This window comes from the organism of the source record quoted next, unplaced genomic scaffold (assembly GCF_019419815.1).
Source record: "Pyrus x bretschneideri cultivar Hongxiangsu unplaced genomic scaffold, Pyrus_bretschneideri_v1 Contig25, whole genome shotgun sequence".
NCBI classification, from domain to species: Eukaryota; Viridiplantae; Streptophyta; class Magnoliopsida; order Rosales; family Rosaceae; genus Pyrus; species Pyrus x bretschneideri.
Window position 1 is genome coordinate 4929763 of NW_025999557.1, and position 16081 is coordinate 4945843.

The 16081-nt window shown below is 38.8% G+C and overlaps 3 protein-coding genes across 3 annotated transcripts; 2 read left to right on the top strand and 1 right to left on the bottom strand.

Moving 5' to 3' along the window:
* The first annotated feature begins 1644 nt into the window (after window positions 1–1644).
* LOC125478544 (F-box protein At3g56470-like) lies at window positions 1645–2619 on the top strand. The gene has a single exon (XM_048586803.1). The coding sequence runs from the start codon at window positions 1645–1647 to the stop codon at window positions 2617–2619; it is 975 nt and encodes a 324-aa protein (XP_048442760.1).
* A 1775-nt stretch (window positions 2620–4394) lies between these two features.
* LOC125478501 (secoisolariciresinol dehydrogenase-like) lies at window positions 4395–6089 on the top strand. The gene is made up of 3 exons (XM_048586686.1): window positions 4395–4556; window positions 4647–4721; window positions 4853–6089. Exons 1-3 carry the CDS (start codon window positions 4537–4539, stop codon window positions 5652–5654), a joined length of 897 nt encoding a protein of 298 aa, XP_048442643.1. The 5' UTR covers window positions 4395–4536; the 3' UTR covers window positions 5655–6089.
* Window positions 6090–8063: 1974 nt separating this feature from the next.
* Window positions 8064–12822, bottom strand: LOC125478438 (auxin response factor 23-like). The gene is made up of 14 exons (XM_048586599.1): window positions 12708–12822; window positions 12214–12326; window positions 11808–11903; window positions 11642–11698; window positions 11355–11510; window positions 11016–11100; window positions 10614–10704; window positions 10339–10503; window positions 10096–10221; window positions 9933–10008; window positions 9697–9835; window positions 8949–9568; window positions 8533–8723; window positions 8064–8431 (listed from the first exon to the last, which is right to left on the bottom strand). Exons 1-14 carry the CDS (start codon window positions 12820–12822, stop codon window positions 8338–8340), a joined length of 2124 nt encoding a protein of 707 aa, XP_048442556.1. The 3' UTR covers window positions 8064–8337.
* Between the last annotated feature and the right edge of the window lie 3259 nt (window positions 12823–16081).

Below are 16081 nucleotides of genomic sequence, written 5' to 3' on the forward strand. Positions count from 1 at the left end.
CTACCCAAAGTTCTACCAAACCTCTCCAAGTGATCAGACTTGGTAATATTTATCAATTACTAGATCAAATCGATTCAGATATTGGTTTTTGGGTTTTGCTTAATTTTTTGTTGGTGAACTTGGTTTTGCTACTTTTGCCACAATAATTGTAGCCATTGCCAGCCACACTTTACTTCTTTTAGTACTGTTTAACATTCTTCCTCATCAAAATAAGCACTCAATGGCACGGAGAGTGTTGTTTATAACGAGACGAATTATTTTTCGAGCTATGATGATGCGGAAGAATGGACAAAATGTGACTTCAAAGGGGTATATGGATCTACCCTAGACTCTACCAAACCTCTCCAAAAGATCTGGCTTGGTAAAAATTTGATCAGTGCTTCATCCATCGATCATGGAATCGAATGCTAGCTTCTCACCATTGTTCTTACCATTATTGTGCTTCAGTTTACCAGAAAGTGTTAGTAGTTTCAAAGACAAAGTTGGGTGCTTTGACAACTTAACCTCACCAATTAAATCTGCCCCCTTTTAACGAGTAATTTCATCGCGACTGTCACATTGTGACTTGCGGTTCTACATCAGAAGTCCATGACATATCAATAATGTCGTGAATTCATATTATAATACATATGCTACGAATTCAAAGATTGACTAACTCCATGACAGATTAGTGGATAGAGATGGAGGAGGAGAAGGATGAAAGCCATAAGCCTTTGCAGGAGAAAACTTCTAATTAAATTCGAAGGAAATAAATGCGAAACAATGTAGGAATTAACAAAACAACCCTAAAACTAATAAAAACGTTGTTTTGAACTCTAAACAACTCCGAACGCCTCTGATCTGCACGCATCATATTTCAAAGCAATTTCTTTAATCCTACGTCAGTGAGTTATTCCTAAAATATGTTTATAAATTTGGGTTCAACTCTAATTGTCAATTTATCCATTTAAGCAAGCTATATTAGTTATTTAATTATTTACTTTTACAGTTCAAGAAGGAAATGAAAAGTTGCAGTGAACTACTGAAATTAGAACTCTCGAGTTGTAGTTATAAAATGGTATAGCAATACTCTTGTGCCAGTAACAACCCTTCGATTGACGTTGTTCTTTTTCTGCAAGGGCTTCTTCATCCTAAATCCCAGAGGTATGAATATTGTTATACATTGTTCGATCGCTATTAATTATGATTTACACACGTCTATCTTTTCCGCATGGTCCCTTTTCTCTCTTGTCTTTGGATAGATAAAATCAATCCAGAATCTATGGACAGAAACAAGGAGAGTAGATATAAGGGTATATTTCGGGTGTGCAGAAATTATTTCCCATCTTTGAATTGAGAGAAATTGAACACCACGTACTATTACAATAATTCGGGTTCAACGAAACTCTTGAAATTCTTGAATTTTGATGATGTCTTTTATGTTTTACGTGTTTTTTCTTGGTGAAATTAGGTATATGCTATGAATGATTAATCCAAAAACCAATTAATTACGAATACTTACAGATAAAGAATGTGCCTTCTTCGCTTTAATCTGTGTAATTCTTTTTCACATGCTCCTTGTTGTGTTTGGTCTGTCTTTTGCCATGTTCCTTAAATTTAACACAAGTAGTTGGGGCCCTTGACAGTAGCAGCCATACATATGCAATGAGCAACTGTGCCAAAAGGTACGAAAGCCAATGGTCCTATCTCCCCCCTGAACTTGTCTCGGACATAGCAGACCGTCTAGGCACCGACGAGCTTCAAAGTTTTCGCACTGTCTGCAAGGCTTGGAATTCAGCTTCTTACACAGCTGTTGCCAAAGTCGAACCTGCACCGGATATTAAACCCTGGTTTCTACTCTATGGGATCACGGACAATGAGCTTAACAAAGATTCTGATCTTCAAAGCCAGTTATTGGTAAAAAAAAGTGGAGAAAAGTACCCGATATGTCTTCCGCAACTTGATGGAACGACAAGTTGCCTTGCCTCGAACCAAGGATGGCTTCTTTTGTTCCAACCAGGAGGTTCAATGTTCTTTTTTCGCCCCTTCGTTCCAATGAAAATAGACCTCCCGAAATTCCCAGCCTCAGAGCTCTCTGATCATGTTGCTGCATTTTCGTCTCCCCCAACTTCCCAAGATTGCATGGTTTGCGTCATGAACCGGAAGAGTGATGGAGAATTTGAGCTGAATGTGCTTCACCGTGGAGCCAATGAATGGACACAACACAAGTATGATCGTCCCATTGATACAATCAAATGCGCTGCTTATCGCAACGGAGAATTCTACTTTCTAGACAGCAAGAGTGGTTATATCACGTTTGCTAAAGACTTGAGCTGGAATCGTGATTATTTAGTTGAAGTTAGCAATGAAGAGACTGAATGCAGGCCATCGCGGGATTATTTTTATACCGAGGACAGTTATTTTCAGACGAAGGACATGAAGAAGAAGCTGGGGTTGGCAGATGATGCCTCGATATCTACGTGTGGGACACTAAAGCAGTATGATGGCCTTCCCGAGTTTGTTTTCAATGAGACTATTTCCAGTAATCGTGTTCAAGAACTTGAAAGCCGGCAATTCAAAGGGGTATGGATCTACCCAAAAATGTTCTATCAAACCTCTCTGAAAGATGAGATATGGTAAGGCTGTGTACGTTGGACGTTTCTTCCAGCCTTTTAAAGCAAGGAGCCTTGTTGGCTTTAGATCGCTCTTACCACCGGTCTGACTTTCATACTGATTTTCTTCTGTTCTCTGAGGAACTTAATTTACTTGTCGAAAGAAGCCTTTTAAAATGTTGAATTGCTTTTTGGGTTTTATTTTTTGTTGGCGAAGTTCAATTTAATTTATTAATTATGCTACAATTTGAGTTTAAGAAGGTGACGATGAAGTGCATATGATTCAGTTGTTGAAAATCGACATACTATTTCGTATACACGAATGCCAAATCGTAACTAAGGAATTCAGTTGGAATGCAGTTTAAACCCAAAACAACTTATGGCAAAAACTTCATCATTCCATGTCATCCTGTGTATATGTTTTTCCTTCGTGATCGACATACTTTAAGGTATTAAAATTGTATCAATCTGTGCTTTTGGTTTGAATTGATTGTATGATAATTTATTATAAATTGATGAGGTGGTGAGCTTGAGACTCTTATATGGGCCGTGAAAGCTAGTTGCATCACATCAACAAAAAAAACTCATCAATTTAATGGGGGGTAACGTTCAAAGAGACAAAAAATGTATATCGAAGCAAAGATAAAATTTAAGTACCAAAAATAAAGATCACACATTACAAGAGAAGTAAAACAATAATCTCATTCAATATCACAAAGTTAACCGAGAACATAATGAATTAGTTCTGAATCTAGAATGCATTTTACCACAGTAGCGTAAAACAATCATGTCTATGCACCCTGGTACATGTTTGCTTTCCACGGACCCCCTCCCCCTAACAACTAACAATTTAACCCATTAACGCTATTTTGTGGGGGAGTATGAGGTTGACGTTTATTCCATATATACTTCTTGTGCAGCAAGAAATGTGGATGAGGACGAAGGCCATGAAGGGTAATGTCTTAAGAATCAGTCTAGAAATTGTTGGTTATGAAATATTTGCATGTGTCATCAAACTTCAACTTGTTGGTTATGAAAAATTCGAATTTATTTACGATACTACCACTGCACCAAAAACTTCAACTTATATACAAAATTGTCACCGCCCATTGTCCATATAATTAAAGAAAGTTAGGTGTCTTTGGATTAAAAACAAAAAAGTTTATGAAGCCCTTTTGTATTAGTTTTCTAGAGAAAATAAGAAATAAAAATCATACCTTCCAATTTTATAGGCTTTCTTATAATTTGGAAAGATGCCACATTTGTTCCAAAAATGCACTTAAATCCCAATACCATGAGAAACGACACTTCCACCGCCACCTTATGAGACCATTTTGTCATGTCCATCATCACCATTTCAATGACAAAAACTTAAAAATAGTAATGTTATTAATAAGTTGGTCGTTGAAAAATTTATGACAATCCATATAAAATCTCTACAATTCAGCAAAAGTACATCATTTAATTTACTTGTTTTTCAAAAAAGCATACATTAAAAGTCTAAAAAAATCTTTAAAAAAATTATAATAATCGGTAAAAGCGTACTAAAATCTGGTCAAAATCTCTCACTTTAAAACTCAACAAAAATCCATAGAAATCATATACACCGCACCCACCTTAGAGAAACCGTTGGAGATGTGACAAAATCATATACAAATTTCTGTACCAAAAACAAAGAAACAAAATGCATGTGTCACATGCACGTGTAACGCAGTCATTGGACCACACGTCCACATGTGCACCAATATATTAAGAATGCTTTATTTTTCTTGAGCCTTCCTTCCTTACCTTCTTCCTACTTGTCGGTCCAACCCCAACCAAAAGCACATATAGTCAACAGCTGGCCAAGATTTGAAGAAGGGTAGAAATTCACTCAAGGGTGCAAGTTGAACCAGTTGAACCAGTTGAGCTCAAATATCAGAAACCCCATCTTTGTCCTTCAAGTATGCTCAGGGTTGCATTCAGGTAAGCTTCTCCTTCTTTTTTTTTCTTTATAGTTCGAGCGATATTCTAATTTATCTAATCTAATAATGAAGAATTCGAACTTGAGTGCAGAAAAAATGTCGCCATTTCAAGAGCTATTTTGACTTCCCTGAGTTTCAAGATGGGGTTTTCATCTCATACTGGGAGGTAGGCGAAATCGAATAGGTATTCGGGTGAATAGTTCAAATTCCCGAATACCTTTTTTTCGATTTCGATTTCGATTTCATTTCTCATCTGCTTACCCTTTTGTTGATTTGTTTTCATGTGTGACAAAGCAGACTTGAAGGCAAAGTGGCGCTGATTACCGGAGCAGCAAGCGGCATAGGTAAAGCAACCGCATCGAAATTCATCAGCAATGGCGCCAAAGTTGTCATTGCCGATATCCAACAGGACCTCGGCCAGCTTACGGCGAAAGAGCTCGGTCCAAACGCGACGTTCATTGCCTGTGATGTCACGAAAGAGTCCGACATCTCCAACGCCGTCGATTTCACCATCTCCAAACATAGCCAGCTTGACATTATGTACAGCAATGCTGGGGTACCCTGCTACACACCCCCGAGCATGGTGGACCTCGACCTAGCAGCATTCGACCGCGTCATGAGCATTAACGTGCGTGGAGTCGTGGCAGGAATGAAGCACGCATCGCGCGTGATGATCCCGCGTAAAACTGGCTCCATTCTTTGCACAGCCAGCGTGACGGGACTGATGGGAGGACTAGCACAGCACACATATTCCGTGTCCAAGTCTGCTGTCATTGGCATTGTGAAGTCCGTGGCTTCAGAGCTATGCAGGCATGGAATCCGTGTCAACTGCATATCGCCATTTGCGATTCCAACCCCGTTTGTGATCGAGGAACTGACTCAAATTTTCCCGGGGGTTGATAGACAACGGCTGATGGAAATAACGCACAGTGCTGGCGTCTTGGCCGGCGCAAAATGCGAACCCAACGACGTTGCCAACGCTGCACTTTACCTAGCTTCAGACGAGGCTAAATATGTTAGTGGCCATAATTTGGTTGTTGATGGAGGTTTTACATCTTTCAAGAATTTGGAATTTCCTGCACCAGATCAGGTGCATTAAGCATTCACTCATTGTCACTACTTATTTGCAAGGTGATGTAGAACAAATAGCAAGTCGATTGAAGAGGAGATGGACAGACAGAAGTCTAAGAATTTTCATATTTGGCGTCCGTTTTCCAATTTTGGCCCATGGTACCTCTCTGGAAAGAAAACGATGCTACGGTTCAAACTCACTGCTTTGATGTAATGTACGATAGAATTTGACCATCTGAGATCGTTTAGACTCCCAAAACTGCATTTTAAGTTCTGTAATAAAAATCGAACTTTCCATTTGTCATACAATTAACGTTGTTTTACTTTCATTTAATTTCTTAAGGCCTTGAGTTATTCCAAGGTGTAGTAAACTTGTAATCATTTTATTTAAGCCATTGTCTGGCTCCTGTTGTAATCATCTATCAATTGTTAATTAAACAACCGTTCGAGATTTCTCTCAAAATCTAGTGGACTCCATAGCTCGTTCTTAGGGCTTATGTTGGTATCCCTCATTTGCATCATGCTGAGTGACAAAGGATACACATCTATATATTCACTGTGTCCAAAATTCTCTCTACAAGACGTCCGTTCTTTCTATAAAACTTACTATTCGGACAGACGTTTTGAGAAAAACATATACTTTTATTACATAGGAAACGCAGGACAAGATAAATTTTGTAAACCTTGAACTGGACTGAGGGACAATTAGGCCTGCTCTATCCGTTGGGAAATCAAATTCACGGCCGCGTTGGCTGACGAGAACGCGCCGTGAAAGCTTTCCTGGTAGGACATGGATTCCAATTCTCTGGCCATCTTCAACAGAATATCACCCTAATCCGTCTGTTTTCCGAGTAAAGAATCGTAGTAGGACTGAGCAGCAACCTTGCTGATTTCGGCATTGGTGGGTTCCGGGCAGTACTCATCGTCCAACCACTTGTGCAAAGTAGCCCTCAGCCACTCTGATTCCTGGAATTTTCATTTACGTAAGTTAAAAGTATCACAAACAAGTCCCTCGAAACTCACTTTCATAGTAAAAAGAACACTTGGAAGTACCGTTTTGAAGAAAAACGTTGTGTCTAACCATGCGGCAAACTTGCACTAAAGGGCGAGGAATTTCTCACTAACATTATCAGTTGTCACGAAACTAAACTTATTATGCATGTTTTGAACTTTTGAGAGCACACTTATTACAATTGTTACTCGAGCGACTATTGCACTTGCACTAATAGACAAAGAATTTCTCGCTAATATTATCAGTTGTCATGAGACTACTGCGGATAGAAATAAAGCACGATGCAGGCGGTGTTATTGCAACTAACTATTATTAAACTCGAGCAACTATTGCATTTGCACTGGTAGACGAAGAATTTGAGGGGGTCAACCAATGTTGTGGGACCACAAGGGTCAACCAATGTTGTGGGACCACAAGGTCTTGAACTTGGGCATCTGGGTCGTCTTCTTCTTGCTCATTGCTCTGTGGGTTCGAGGAAAACTGAGATCTTGCAGCAGTTTGCGACTTCCGGAGATCATTCCGACGGCGAATCGGGCGCGGTGAAAACCGGAAATTGAGCGCAGGCGTAGCGACATTGACTAGAGCGGAGATATTCGTGGAAGAGGGTGGAGGAAATTTTGGAACGGATGTGATTGGTCGAGCTGGACACACAGATTTCATGCTTTTAGATTGGGGGAGTTTGGTTTGGGTTATTTTCTTCCTCTGTTTCTGTTGGATTTTGTCTGGTGAGAAAACGGTTGGTGGCGGTAAACTTTGTAACGTTTTGATCCCTTTGGATTAGGGTCGGCCTATGGGTACTACGATGTGAGGGGGGGCCCAAACTAGGCCCAACATAAACGAGAATCCTCTATATTATGAACACGTACTTAATAGGAACAATTGAAATGTCATAACTTGAAGAAAAAAAAAATTTAGTAAAAATATTCTATGAGATTGGCATAACTCTATACTTTGATCCTTGACAATAAAATCGATTGAAGTGGCTCCTGAATTTGTCTAACGTAAATCGTTATGATGCTTATGTAAAAAAATCAGTCAATGTCCTCATTAAATTGTCACGTGAACGATTGCGTGACCACCTTTTTGTCAAGCCAACCCCTCCACTTAGAGAAGATATTGAAAGATATTTCATGGAAATATCAAAATAATTTACAGTGGACAAACTCAAATACCACTTCTATCAATTTTGACTGTCAGTGAACAAAGTGAGGATTTGTGTCAATCTCAATGACCTTTTTTACTAAAACTTATGCAAATTCTAGAGTCCATCAGTCAGATCACGTGACAGTGCGATAGTTCAAAGGTCTATTACAACATCTAATGAGTATTATATCGTCTGATTTGCTTAATACGCCATCTAATTGGTCACTTGTAGGCGTTCGTACTTTATACGTTCTAGCAACTTAAAAAGATAACAATCATCCAATGGTAAAATCTTAGGCTTCCTGTCTCACAAAACACTAGCATTCTTCAAACAACAAACAACGATATTTTTATGCTTTTGGTTTAACTTAAACAACATGCATACTGAATCTGCATTGCTACCCTTGAACAGCAAATTGTCACGGTTGCGTTGGCATACATACCGCAAAGCGCACATCGGTGTTTCAAGTAGACATGTTTGCCGGTACCATGTGTTCGCTGTCTTGCGCGCAATCTCATATGAGCAGATAAACACTTGTGACCTCTTAGTGAATCCTTAGACAGATACTGCATTCAGGGAGCCTGCATTCAGATTGTCGATTTCATTTTTTGGACAGATGAACAATCGCTGCGCCATGGACAGGAATTCGCTGCATATGTAGCGTGATTACCAAGTTAGTAACAGATCAGACGGTAAAGCACAACAGATATCGAAAACTTTTAAGTCACAGCATAAGTTCTAGTTCTTAACTGCCACGGGTAATCTCCTACCAGCATCCTGTATCCGACGTCATCCATGTAGGTTACCTGCCATCCACTGCTTCCACCGATCAGGCTTCCTTTGAAATCAAACATCTGGTCAAGCTCACAAATGAGTTCATTGTAACCATCAAAGTGCGTGAGATCAATCGATCTTCCAACAGGAGCTCCGTGTTTGAGCACCTGAAAGAGCATCGAAATCTTGTCAAGATTAGCCAGCCTTCAGCAACCAATCCACCCTATACGGATGCTTGCTTGTTAAGTAAACATCCAAATACATCTTAAGTGCAATCGCTAAAGTATAATTTGATTGAATAATTTAGAATGCGAAATACAATTCAATTAGCATAATTTTTTCTTCAACTTGTTCGGAAAGGCAACTCAGAAGACGTTTCACGCATAATGTACCTTTATGCAACTCCTGTGACTGACAGAGCAACATTTCCTGCATTGTTTCTCTGACCGAACACCAGAGATACTCTTCGATGTCTCTGACAGCTGGATTGTTTCAGAAACACTTGAATGATACGTTGGAGGAGTAGAACAAGGACTATAAAGTTCAATAGAATTGGCAACTTGGGGTGAAGGAAGCTCCGGGTAACTAGTAACTATATTGACTCCAAAAAGCATTGTGGTCTTGGGTTGGACAAGTGGCGATTGAGTCTCGTTCCTCAGTTCGAAGGTTCTCAATTTCTGGGACCCCGAGGACCAAATATTTGGAACTGACATGCTTCTTTTACACACGCCGCTGTCAAATACTCCAAAACCAAACTTTGGTGGCCATTGGTTAGTAAGGCTTGGAGCTTTTGGACTGCCAGGACATTGATAAAGTGAGTCGTTCATTGGAACGTTGAGATTGTTTTCCAATCCCAACTGTGTGTAGTCCCAGTCAGGATTTGAGGGTGGAATGAACTGTAATAGCTGTTTTGGTGTACGCAGTCCATGAGCAGGTGGATCACTAGTTTCTTGACCTTGAAAGACCTTTTTTTTTCTTGGACGTGTGGACTCAACTGAAATCAGCAACGAGCCTAATAAGAGAAAAAGAGAGATAAGTTGAAGAACCCTGAGCTAAATTCCATTAAAACTGAAGTGAAGAATGAAGCGTTTATCAAATCTAGGCAAACTTTCCGCAAGGAGATATATAAGAGTTACTGACCATTCCTGGCCAAGCTAGAAATCCCGGGTGATGGCAAACCAGGTAAACGTGCCCTCTTTTTAGGTTTGAGAGGTACGATATTCCAAGGAGAGAGCCTTTCAGAATGGAAGCATGTATCTGATGCGGTATCCAATCGCACCTGGAAGGACACATAAAAAAAAAATGGAATGATTAGAAACAGATGCTAAGAGAATTATTTATCAGATTGAAATGGTCAGAAAACGGAACTTGGGTACCTTCAGACGCCTCCATTCTGAATTGGGCCACCTCAAATAATCGTTGTCCTCGATATCTATAATAGCTCCTTCCAACCTGTTTCATACAATAACATGTTCGGTCAAAAGATCGCAGCTGTTTAACTTTTATCCATCCATTCTTGCATTCGCATGGCTTGATTACCTCTTCTTCTGATCTGCACATTCTTCACCTTCGGAATACATTCTGAATCTCATTCCAACGGAATAGTCAATTTCGGCTGATTTCACGTATCGATCATAAGGAATTATGAATGCAGCAGGACTTGTCCTGCAGACACAAAAACAGATTCATGCTTAAAACATACGAAAATGTGTATGGTAGTACCCAATGACACTTTACACATTCAAACTAAAAGTTATTAGCTCATATGATCAAATAGCTTACCATGGACGGTAGTAAACAGTAAACATGGTACCAGTAGAAATGGCATGGAGAGCGCTCGCAAGTATGCCATGCTGCATGCTGTGGCCAGAAATGAGAGAAGCTGATGCAGTATCTTGTGTTTTGGTCGCACGGTGTATGCCAACACGCAGTTCTCCATTTTCTCCTCTGTGAAGTAAGAATAACTTTCATTAGGTAACTGGAACTGAAGATTAATAACTAAAAGAAAATTCCTACACCGGGCAGGGTTTGGGGGACGACAGAGAGAGAGAGCATACCTGGCAAAGATACATTCATCCCCAGAAACAAGTCTTTTTGCAGTCGCAAACGTAGTCCAACCACTAGTAAGCAAGTGCCTCCTTGGCTGACCTACATTATGGGGAATGCATCATAAATTTAAGATTACTCTTATCTGATGAATCCAGTTGAGAAGGTTAAGCGAAAAACACGCATGAGTTGTAAACCATAAAGGTGATTACATGAGCAGAAACTCGTTTGCAGTTGGATTATTTTGCATAATGTATTGCACAGAATCAGCCAACCATGGAAATTGCATTTTTTTCGCCTTGGCACGATGAAGAATTTTTAAATTTTCTAAAACTACTACAAAAAGGTACTAATAATCACACTTAAGTTGGTTTCACAGATGAATGTTCAAGAGCGTCTGAATTTAAAGATACCTCGATATATATGGCGAAAATGCCATTCATTTCCCTGCAAGTCTTTTGCTACCAAATCTTGTACCGGTGGTTGCTGAGACATGTCCTGCAAAACATTTGTAACATTTAAATGAACTAGCTTCTTAACCACATTATTTGATATAAATATCATGAGGTAGAAATGAGTGGAAAAGGTGAAGAACTGATGCAAGACTGCCGATGACACTTGCATAATCCAAAGTAATAGAAACAATAGACGCCTAATTCAAATTTATCAAGGCCTTTATCCAACTGATTACTTAATGTGTATCATGTAATTTCAAACGGGTGTTATTTCGATGGAAAGACAAGGATACCAACCAGAGCTGGAAGGCATTCTTCAGCTTGTCGCTTCGGAACTGAGAATCCACCGTGTGAGCTTGTGTCTGACGGGGTAAGTGTCTTGCTAAAGGATAGTGTACTGGTTCGCCGAGGCAAGGGTGGAGTATTTTCTTCCTCTAAACTTAGCTGGTCTTGCTGCAAGGTGCCAAAGCAGTAAACTTATGTTGATATTACATTCAAATATCAGAAGGAAGTTCCAAAGCAGATAATAACGTAGATTTCCAATGAGGCCCTAAACAAAGTCATCTTAGCACTCATTAGCTAACCTTGGTCACAGGGAGCAAGGTGATTTGAGCATACACTTCGTCTGTGTGAACTTCAGCCTACAAATGAGCCATGTTGTCATTCGACAACAACCAAATTCAGATCAATCGCGAGCCGTTGAATTTTCAATTGCACATTTTGTTACACATCAAGAGAGAACTAACTTACCTTGAGTTGAACACATACAACATTGCAGAGGATCTTGGGAGGCAAATTGTATCTTGGCATTTCCATTTCACCGTCTTGATTTGCATATGCCGCAACCTGTTCTAGATCAACAAGCAAACATGTCATCTATTTGAAACTCCTCACACGAAAAATCGAAAGGATCAACTGAAGTTCATAATCCGTGATGTATTTTTTTGTTCATGCCCCCATTCTCAATGGACCATCAAAACAGTAAGAAAGAAAGTTACGTACGCCAGAGATGACACTATAACATTATACTTGTACTATAATGACATTCCCGTTGCGTGAATGTTTTTCACAATTTACTAGGAAAAGACAGACCAAGGGACAATGGAGCTGCCACAAAAGAAAAAGTAGCAAGGGGATCAGGGGTGAGGAAGAGAACCTGTTCCATATGACCTTGAAGAAAGTAGAAAACCTTCTCGCCGGGGCGGGGAACGTAAACATTCGCCCCGGCGCACGCATACCATAAGTGTGTGTACAAATCATCTTTCTCACCTAACATCAAAATTCAAATCACATTCTGGCTTCAACAGAAAAATCATAACAACACAAAAACAAAATATTAAAAAAAAATTTGGGGAAAAACTCAAACCATGAGAACCCTATTTCAGATATCTCTGAAAAATCAACACCCCATTGAAGATTTTGCGGTTTTGATTCAAATTTTAATAATTAAAAAATAGAGTTATATAAAAAAATTAAAAAAAACCATATTTTATGCTAAAAACTGAAACAAAATCATTAAAATTTAATAATGGTCACAACTGGACATAAAATTAAAATTAGTAACTAACAAAAATTATTAAAATTAGAAATTAAAAATCTAAAACTAAAACAGTACAAATTAAGCAAGAGGACACCGGTTCAGCTCTACACCTTGGTTGTTGTTAGCTGCCGGCAAGGCGGCAGCGTCGGTACATCCTCTGCTTTCTCCAGCATTCACGGTGGCGGTCGGCGGTTGTCCTTCCACACCAGCGGTTCTCGGCGCCATATCTATTGATCAATTTTTTCTCTCCGCCGTCTGTAAAATAGGAAAAGTTGCAGAATGAAATACTCAGAAAAATAGAAAAAAAATGGTGAGAAATTAGTAGGAGGAGCTAGAGCCGAAGTGGACAAATAGGCGTTGAGAATCGGGTGTACCCGCGTCCACCGTAAAGTTACCTGCTTCCTTTAACGGCCTCTCTCTCTCTCTCTCTCTCTAAGATCACACTTTCTCTTCCTCCACTGCTATATCACACTTCACGCCACCACACAGCCCGGTCGTTTCACGCCGCTTCTCTCTCTCCTCTCTATCTCTCTCTACAAAAACGCTGGCGGCGTGAGAGAGGCGTTGATCTTTCGGTTTGTTGTAACGTTTAATGGAAGCAGCAAGAGAGGAGAGAGAAAGCAGCTTTCTCTCTCTAATGCCTGCTTGATTCGGTACACCTGCGCCTGCCAGGCCCTTTTTGCTCCTCCCTTTCTCTCTCTCTCTCCCCTCCCCCTCACTCTCTCTATCTATCTACACACACACTCTCTCTCTCTCTCTCTCTCTCCCCTCACAGTTCTACACTCCACGAGTCGTTCTCTGTCCGAGCTGTGCTGGCTGGGCGATGTTTGCTAATCTACGCCGATGAGTCCGATGCGCTCTTTTTGCATGCTCTCTAATCTCTCATGCATCTCTCTCTCCGTCGCCTTTTCCCGCTTGCGTGTCGTGGTCCGGGACTTAATTGTTTTGTCCTTTACTTGATTAATTAGTTGGTTAATCAGTTAAATATTGTGTTTTTTTGGGGCCATGGAGATCAAGCGTCGGTTAATCATGGGGATTTGGCGTAATTAGACCGGCTGCTTGGTTTCAATGTGTCATATGTTCACTTTGTTAATTGTTGGCTTGTAATTAGCATAATACAAGAAGTGGCTAACATGTTTGCATAATACGAGAGATTTTTTCATTATGTTCGAAACACGAGAAATATTTCAGCTGTATCAGAATATGATTCGGTACATCAAGTGTTATAATATAAAGTAGTTAAACCCGCACTCTGAAAAATCTATTTGGAAACACGAGACGGTACGACACATATTATTATGAAGGGACAAATAAAAAAAAAATTCATCTAATTATATCATAACATGTGGAGTACCGGCCCGTGTTCCATAAGAGATGTTTCAATATGCCGAGAATATGACTGATATATCAAATATCATAATACAAGTGATTAGATACATAAACAATCATGATGCTAAGTGTCAAACGGTTAAATAATTTATGATTTGATTGGTTTATTTTGCATGAATGAACATTTAGATATGGTACGAATTTGGATATGGTACGAATTTTGGAAATGAACATTCGAGAGGATCTTCATGGTACGAATTTTGTTGTGGCGGACGGTCCAACAAGTGGAAATTTCAAAACATAGTTTCGTATAGATTCTAGGTAGGTTCCCAGATAGATTCTAGGTAGGTTCACATATAGGAAAAAGGATCATCGCCGGATTCTTTTCCTACGATCCTAAGGATTCTGTGATCTGAATCATTTATCGTATATTATTCGATCAATTTTCTTTAGGTACTATTTATATATAATTTTAAATTTTAAATTTTAAAATGATTTATAACCGCAAGATATACGATGAACGGTCCGGATTACGGGATCCCTAAGATCCCTAGAAAAAGGATCCGGCGAGGATCATTTTCCCCTTGTATAGATTCTAGGTAGTTTAATGGGATTACATCTTTATAAACTAACATGATAAATGTTAACGAGACTCTTTTAGAGTAGGACTTTCCGCCAAGGCGCCACCTTATGTTTTTGCACAAAGTTTTATAACGTTGACATATGAATTGTGTAAAAAAACATGAGGTGGCAAATAGTCCATATAGAGTTTCACTTTTGAGAGTCTCCTTAGCATTTTTCAACTCACATTTAGACTTAAAAGTAAGGTGTCTAAGACATGATCAATTGGTCTAACAATACAAATGTGGTAACAACATTGAACGCGCGATACATGTTTATGATGAGCAATGGTGCTGTTATGGGGATGTACAATAGGTGTCCTTGCACAAGACTCTCAATCCTAAAGGGCCTTAAAAGATGATATCATCTACATAAATACCAACTTAGTTTGACACAAAAAAAAAACTTCATCTTTGAGAACTTTTCTAGGTTTTGCATGTGAATAAGAGAAATATTGCCTCAATATACATAAGAGAAATTCACTTTAATTTATGTTTCTAGTTTGGTTTAGCCGGCTTTACATTAAATATTTTTTTGTGATTTTTGTTCATTTGAACTATAACTCAAGTAATAATACTCCATTTAGATCCCTTATTAATACAACGATAGACATATAAATTAGCTTTGTAGCAAGAGTTTTAATACAAGGGTTCATTTACTATCTTCCACACAAAATCCTAAAATCTCAAAGTCGACCCTGAGGATGAGTTTGAGAAACTTTTGTTAAGTTGTAGCTCATTATTACTATATTTATAATAAGGGTAATGATAAGGAGACTAAATGCATAGACTAGCTTTTGTAAACTAAATAACATCCTCTAATATATTTCAGTATATTCATTACTGCGTACTTATTATTAGACAATGGATGCATTTTCTTAATCAATAGAGTAGTACATAAACATTTGTAACACATTTGTACTTAAAAGTGTATCACCACACATTAAATATTCAACAAAAACGAAATTTAAATGTTATTACAACAACAAAAAGCCTTACTGCACTAAGTGATCCGGTTGTATGAATTCTAATTTGCCATTGCGCTCGATTTTACGTCAAAATTTTTGTGAGCTCCAAGTCTTCCTAGATCTTCTTCTGTACTTTTTGCCTTGAACATCTGTCTCATAATCGCATCTTCTAACCAGAGTATTTTTAAGTCTTCGGTTCACATGTCCAAACCACTTTAATCGATTTTTTCTTATCTTATCTCCAATTGCAACCACTCCTACTTTACCTCAATTTCCTCATTCTTAATCTTGTTCTTTATTGTATGCCCATACATCCAACAAAACATTTTCATTTCTACTACACTAATATTTTGGAATGAGGATCATCTCCAGATCCTTTAATCGTAAATCATGCATCCATTTTTCGTTAAGTACTATTTGTATTTAATTTTAAATAAGAATTTTAAAATAATTTCTGATTGCACGATGTAAGATGAATGGACACGATTAGAGGATCCCTTGGATCCTCACAAAGAGGATTCGGAAAGGATTCTCATTCCATATTTTAAAAGGAAAACTAATGAAAAT